General features: G+C 36.5%; 1 protein-coding gene across 1 annotated transcript in view; it reads left to right on the top strand.

Moving 5' to 3' along the window:
* The window catches only part of LOC122262918 (uncharacterized), a 33057-nt gene extending 26693 nt beyond the window's left edge, over nucleotides 1–6364 (top strand). The window contains exons 8-9 of the mRNA XM_086544195.1: nucleotides 5306–5440; nucleotides 5934–6364. Coding sequence (XP_086400321.1) covers nucleotides 5306–5440; nucleotides 5934–6114 — 316 coding nt within the window. The 3' untranslated portion in view covers nucleotides 6115–6364. The remainder of the gene's footprint in view (nucleotides 1–5305; nucleotides 5441–5933) is intronic.
* The last annotated feature ends 1136 nt before the right edge of the window (nucleotides 6365–7500 follow it).

The raw sequence follows: 7500 nt of genomic DNA, 5'->3' as shown, positions 1-7500 counted from the left end.
AATGACAGAGAGAGAGAGATAATGACAAGATAAAATGGTTATTACTGATTATAAAGTAATGGTAAGATTTTCCTTTTGACGAATCAAGTGACTGTGTGTGTGTGTGTGTGTGTGTGTGTGTGTGTGTGTGTGTGTGTGTGTGTGTGTGTGTGTGTGTGTGTGTGTGTGTGTGTGTGCGCGCGTGCGTGCGTACGTTTTGTGTTTGTGCGCTCATGCGAAACTTCCAGGTATCAGTAACCGGCTTGAAGATTATTGCCACCGTGTGTTGCAAGGATCTTATTACCACAAGCTCTTTGTGTGTACGAGTTGCATGCCTGCTCTGCCGGTTGTGAAGGCTCCTCTGAACCTCTGATCGCTATGCCGGGAAAGCACGAATGAACGAAGCAGCTCAAGGTTTCAAAGTTCGTTTCGTCAGACCAACTCGACATCAAACTTCATGTTTTTTCTTACTTTTTTCGTGGTGTAAGAACCTTTATGATCACAGCTGTTGACAGTCTAAGGACCCACCGAAGCCAGACCAAAGGAATGCATCGCAGGATAGTCCCTGGATGGGCTTTAACTATTTTCTCTTTCGTTTTTTTTTTTTTTTTTTTCTGAAACGAAACCGAACCAGAAACATCTTACTAAGACAGTGTTCTTCATTGCGTTTCGTTAAAAGCATTGATAAAAAAATCCACATCAAAGGAAAAGGAAAGTATATATCTTTAGATAAGCTAAGCAAAAAAAAAAAAAAAAAAAAAATCTTCCATACCTTATAAAGAAAGACGTAAAAAACAACATATTAACGTTCAATACTATCCAACAGGGGTGTGAGGGCCATATATACAAAACCTAACTGGATCGCGTTGCAAGAAAAGGCTACACACTGACTCAGAAGTTACAGCAAATCTAAAAGGCTATGCACTGAATTGGGTAAACATATGCATGTCCCGAGAGAGCTTGTTGATGCCGAAAAATGCCAAGGATCGAAATGGTATATGGTCTCTATAGTGAAGTCTGGCTGAAGGACCATGTGAATAACTCTTCGGTTGTGGTATGCTAAGCGCTGTAGAGGCATCACACTTCAGTATTATTATTGTTATCATTATTATTACTATTATTATTATCATTATGATTGTTATCATTAGTATTATCTTTATAATTGTTGTCGTTATCATTATCGGTATTATTATTGACAATATCGTTATTATTATTGTAATTGCTTTTATTACTGTCATCATTGTTATCAACATTATTATTTTGATCATCATCATCATCATTATTATTATTATTATTATTATTATTATCATTATTATTATTATTATTTTATCATTATCATTATCATAATTACTATTGTCATCATTATTACCATTAGTAGCATAATAATTATAATTATTATGATAACTATTCAGAATTTCCAGCTTTCGAAGATTGCTTATACTAAACAAGCTTATTCAGATTCTAAATAACCAGATTCCTTTTTCCAAGAATAAGAAGGAAACCGAAAGGATTGAATCCCTTATTAAAAAAAAAAAAAAAAAAAAAAAAACGGAAAAAAACGAATCCTTTTTGAATGAGTTGGCAACACTGCTTGCTTCCTGAATGGCACCGATCTTGTAATTCCCCAAAAGTGGACCTTTACTGCAAGCTTTCGGAACTCGAGTGTTTTGCAAGTTGCACAGTGAATGTCGTCTGGTTGACACTTTAGCTTCTTCGGATAAATTGGACGATATTATATTAGTCTTTAGAAATATTAGAAATATTAGTCTTTCGTTTTCATCATTCGACATCGTGTGGGTTTTTCATTTCATCAAAATTACGTTTATTTGATCATGTGTTTATGGAAGAGTATGATGGTGATGTATGGTGATGATGATGATGATGATGTATGGTGATGGCGATGGTGGTGGTGATGATGATGGTGGTGACAGTGATGGTGATGATGATGGTGGTGGTGATGGTGATGATGATGCTTATGATGATGGTGATAATTTCATATGTATTTCAATGCCTGTTTTTTCATTAGGGTTAAGAACTGAATTATGAAAAAAAGGAAAAAACAACAACAAAGAAAGGAAAACAGAATTCTGTACATATCTGTGGACACAAAATTAGCTTCAAAAAGATTTCAGTTATTCCTCGAACTCGCTCAAGTATGAGAACGCACTTGAATGAGGACTTTTCAGTATGCTGCTTTTGATAAATCTTCTCCGAACCTTTTCAATTACTTCAATTCGCTTGATTACTAGAAAACTCCTTCAGTTTTTTTTCCCTTCTTCTTCTTCTTCTTCTCATTTTCCGTGTCAACGCTTAGAAACAGCTTGAAGTAGAAATAACTAGAATTTTCGAATTTTCAGAAGCATAACTTTTTTTTTTCTCTCTCTTTCTTTTTATCCATTTTGCATCCTAGATTTCCGGGATTTTCCAGTTTACTTATTTTGAGAGTCCCGGTGGATTTCAAGTCCATTAGACAGCTTTAATATTAGATGTACAATATATGTTATATGTGGACGGGTTTAGCATCTACAATCAATGTAAGCCTCATAAAGATGAACTGGATGTTTATGACGAAGTTTGGAAGTTTGAGTTATAGTGTTGTGCAACTAAGGACACTTTGCAATAGGGGACACGAACCTGTCACTGTATCATTGGATCATAGCATAGATGCAATGTCATCGTGCTCGTCTCAATATCACTGCACTCTCTAGGTCTTGCTATGTTTATTCTTTTTTATGTCTTTGTTTTGATTCTCTTTACCATTTCCAAACACCTGCTTCGTTATTATTATTGAACTTGTGTTCTGTGAAGATTTTCTCCTCTATACGGATTCCCTCTCGAATAGATATTCCAAAGGTGTTGCTATGCAATAGGGTTTTCAAGGGATGCTTTGCTTTGATGGATTTTCATTGCAAGATTTTATTTATTTTCGTGTTTGTAGGATTTTGTTATTTTTGAAAGATTCATTACTCTTATTAATTCCAATTTCTGGATGTTAGGCCTACTCAATCTATACTGTACATCTAAGATTCTGGATACAGACATAAGGGACGCGTTGTTAAAGAAATATTACTTAATAAAGTAAAGACGGCAGTAGAGGGATTACAGTACATGTAATATTTTGAATTTTTCGACCCTAGTCAATTAAGTAAGACAAGCTATTAAACTTAAATGACGAACTTGATGCCGAAGCTCAAAATCTAATAGGAAAGCATCACGTGACCAGATTAATCTTAAACTACCAAGAGTTTGGGATTTCAAATTTGATTTACTTTCAGCATTTGCAGTAAGATTAAGCGCACTGTGGACATCTTATCATTAGCATTATAATCTTCATTATCATTATTAGTATCATGATAATCGTTATTATTATCATTATTATCATTATTATTATCATTGTTATTATTATTATTATTATTATTATTATTATCATCATCATCATTATTATCATTATCATCATTATACTGTCACAATAATCTTTACAACTAATACTGTTGTTGCCATCATCTTATTATCATCATGATCATATTATCATTATCATCATCATCATTATATCATCATTATCATTATCATCATTATATCATCATTATCATTATCATCATCATTATTATATTATCATTAGCATTATCATCATCATCATCATCATTATTATATTATCATTAGCATTATCATCATCATTATTATATTATCATTAGCATTATCATCTTCATCATCATCATCATCATTATCATCATCATTATTATCATCTTATCATTGATATCAGAAAATGGATAAGGGAGGTGGAGGGGGGGGTGTCCTTCATCTCTAAACAGCAATTATAACAGTAATGGTATTGACACATTTGCAATGATACTTATGGTAATATAGTGTTACAACTAGATCACGTTGATACTTTGTCACCGCAGTCACACTTATTTCACATACTGTTATAAGTACTATACGCATATATGTAGTAACACTATAGCTTTTGTTGCTTCTTGTAGTAGTAGTAATAATGATAATGGTGATGATGATGATGCAGTGATGACGAGAATAACAATGAATTTATCAACCATGATAATGATGATAGTAATAATGAAAATAATAGTTATAACAATGATAATGATGATGATAATGATGGTAACAGTGGCAATGATAATAATAATAATGATAGTACTTTTGATAACGATAATTATAAGAACGATGATAAAAATGATAGTAATTATGATAATAATAAAGCTAATGATACAAATAATAGTAATAATGATAATGATAATAAAAATGATAATAATGACAATGATAATAGTAACAATCATAACGATATAATTCCTAGTATTATCATTGCACTACGTTGTATCAATGTTGTAAACGCAATCTTAATAGAGTTCATATTCCTCGATATAATATCCCTTCCCAAGAGGATCTGCAGTGTATCAACGCCAGAAGCAAGTCCTTGAGGTTTATAGGAACGGCAAAAAAAAAAAAAAAAAAAAAATGGAACGTCAAATAAACTATTCCAAATGACACTGAAATAGAGATCTCTGTCTACAACTCGTGTAGCACTTTATTGCCCCATCAACTCAGCTGGGAACACTAATTCAACTTCGTGGCTGAGGGGGACGATGGGTGGGGGGGTGATGGGTGGTGGTGGTCGGAGGCGAAGGGGAGGTGGAGGGGAGGGGGAGGGGAAGGGGAGGTGGAGGGGAAGGGGTAGGAAAGGGCAGGGGGAATGGTAGGGGGGTGGAGGAGGGAAAGGGGAGAGGATGAGGAGGAGGGAAAGGGGAGGGGACGAGGAGGAGGGAGAGGGGGAATGGCAGGGCAGGTGGAGGAGGGGAAGGGGAAGGGACGAGGAGGAGGGAGAGGGGGAATGGCAGGGCAGGTGGAGGAGGGGAAGGGGAAGGGACGAGGAGGAGGGAGAGGGGTAAGGGGAGGGGAAGAGGGGAGGGGAGGAGGGAAAGGGGAGGCCGAGACGGGGAAGTGGAAAGGGGAAGGGGAGACAGAGGAAGAGAGGAGGGTAGCGAGGAAGAGATGAAGGTAAGGAGAGGAGGCAAGGTTAAGAGGAATAAAACAAGAGAGAGAGGAAAGACATCGCTCGTGAATAGTCAGGGATTAATAGCTCTGAGAGCATTCGTATATCCACACGCACACATTTCCTCTCGACTTATCCAATATCCCTCGATTCTCAACCTTTTCCTAAACCTTTCAAAACAGAGACTAATCCCAACCTCTTTATTTCAAAAGACAAGCAAGACACAGCAAAGACACAGAGAACGTGGTATTTCTCCTGCCAAGTTCAGGAGCGAGTGCCATTACCTGACTTCTCTCTTTCTCCCCCCCCCCCCACACGCAGGCACGGAGGCCACTTCGTGTGTGAGAGCGCCGTGCAGTACGTGAGGCCAGGCTGGGCGCAGAACATCCGCGGGGAATGGGTGGCTGTAATTAACACGGACAAATACCCGCAGTCAGTCCGCGTCGAGAGCTGCAAGTGAGTGAGGTGTTTCGTTATTTTATGGGTCGTGAGGTTGGTTCCTCTAGGGAGAGATAAAGAGATGGGAAGATGGATATATATGTAGATAGATAGATATAAATAGATAGAAAGATAGATAGATAGATAGAGAGAGAGAGTGAAAGAGAGAGTATTTATTTATGTATTTATATGTCTATATTAATATATATATATATATATATATATATATATATATATATATATATACATACATACATATTGATATATACAAATATTTGCATATGAACACAAACACACACACACACACACGCGCGCGCACATATTTATGTATCTACATATGTATATATATACATATATATATACATACATATATATATATATATATATATATATATACATATATACATACACATACATACATACATACATATATACACACACCTACAGGACTTCCGAATACTTCCCATTCACCTCCCCCCTCCCCCCCTTCCCCCCCCCCTCCCTCTCGCAGATACAAGGACAAGCGGTGCGAGTTCCTGCCCCCTTGCTACAAGTCGAAGTGCGTCCAACGGTACACTTACGCCAAACTCCTGAGCGTCGACCCGTACCGTCCCGAGTACAAACCGACGGTGGACGTCTTCGAAATTCCTTCTGCTTGTTCCTGCTTCGTCGAGGACTTTATCTACTACTGAAGGGTGTCCTGCAGCCTACTGAAGGATTTCGTTGACGCATTATGGTTATTCTTGCTTGTTGTTGGGTGTGTCCTGCTCATGGGAGGGTCGGTATAGATATGTATGTTGTTGCTGTTTGTTTACTATAGCGAAGAATAGGTCAGAAAGGGATGCTATTTTTTAAAAATTGGTTGAAGGGGTTTCTTTTCTTGACTTTTTTTTTTTTTTTACTTGTTGGCATTGCAGTTTTGAATAAAAATTTTGTGTTAAATGAAGAGTGTATTTTCCCCATCGCAAAACTGTTATGAATATCAGTTATCACAATAGCAGTGATTAAAATTATCATAACTATGGCAATGATTTTAATAATGATTGCAATGGTGATAATAATCATGATATTCGTTAATGTGAATTGACAAAAATTGTTATGATTATTATTGCCCTTTCGTTTTCGTGGTTCTCATTATGTATGATCCATTATAATACCGATGACTATTATAAACGATAATAACGGTTGCAATATCGATAAAAAGAATAATATCATAATCATCCCCGCTGATAATATTTTCAAAGGCTTTGGGTGTTTTCAATTGAAATGCAATATATGAAAAATTGGAGGAAATGCGGCGAGTATAGATAGATGATCGGGTAAAAGATCCAATGCATTTTATATCTTTTTCCCTGTTGCATTTTCTGGTTATTGCATCCCATCCCTTGCAACATTCCACTCTGGGAACGGCGAAGAATGCATTTGCAGAGATTTCGCGCATGCGCATTCTCGGGCCATGGAAATAGGGTGTACCGTGCGCGAATTTTTCACATTGCAGAGGAAAGCACGAAGCAAGGTTGTCAACAAACCGAAAGCACCTTTGCACTAATTGGCGTTATCGAGCATTTTATCCGTGCCTGACCGCTTATTGGCTAGCACCATAAAAGCTAGATCCTGATGTGGTTTTGTGGACATTTTAATTGGTTAGAAACACTGCAACATCCGACTCTTTCCTCGTTCGATCGGACGGGACTTGAATCTCCGGATTTCATTGGAAATAAATCTCGCAGGCTGTAAAATCCCCAGTGAATGGATTTTGATTCGATTTCCGAGAATTCTGCAAATCTGATCTCGCCGGACTAAGCTGCTGGCTGATATGCCTTTCTTTTCTAGATTTAATCTGTGAAGCAAATAGTAGAAAATAATTTGTAGATGGTGGGACAGATGGTGATATATGTATTTATATATGTATATATATCTATATCTATATAATATATATATATATATATATATATATATATATATATATAAACATTTGCACACACGCACACACACACACACACACATATATATATATATATATATATATATTATATATATATATATATATATATATATATATATATATGTGTGTGTGT

This window comes from Penaeus japonicus, unplaced genomic scaffold (assembly GCF_977035675.1).
Source record: "Penaeus japonicus unplaced genomic scaffold, GWHDUDI00000001_assembly GWHDUDI00000015, whole genome shotgun sequence".
In the NCBI taxonomy this organism is placed as follows: Eukaryota; Metazoa; Arthropoda; class Malacostraca; order Decapoda; family Penaeidae; genus Penaeus; species Penaeus japonicus.
This window is presented reverse-complemented; position numbering and strand designations above follow the sequence as displayed.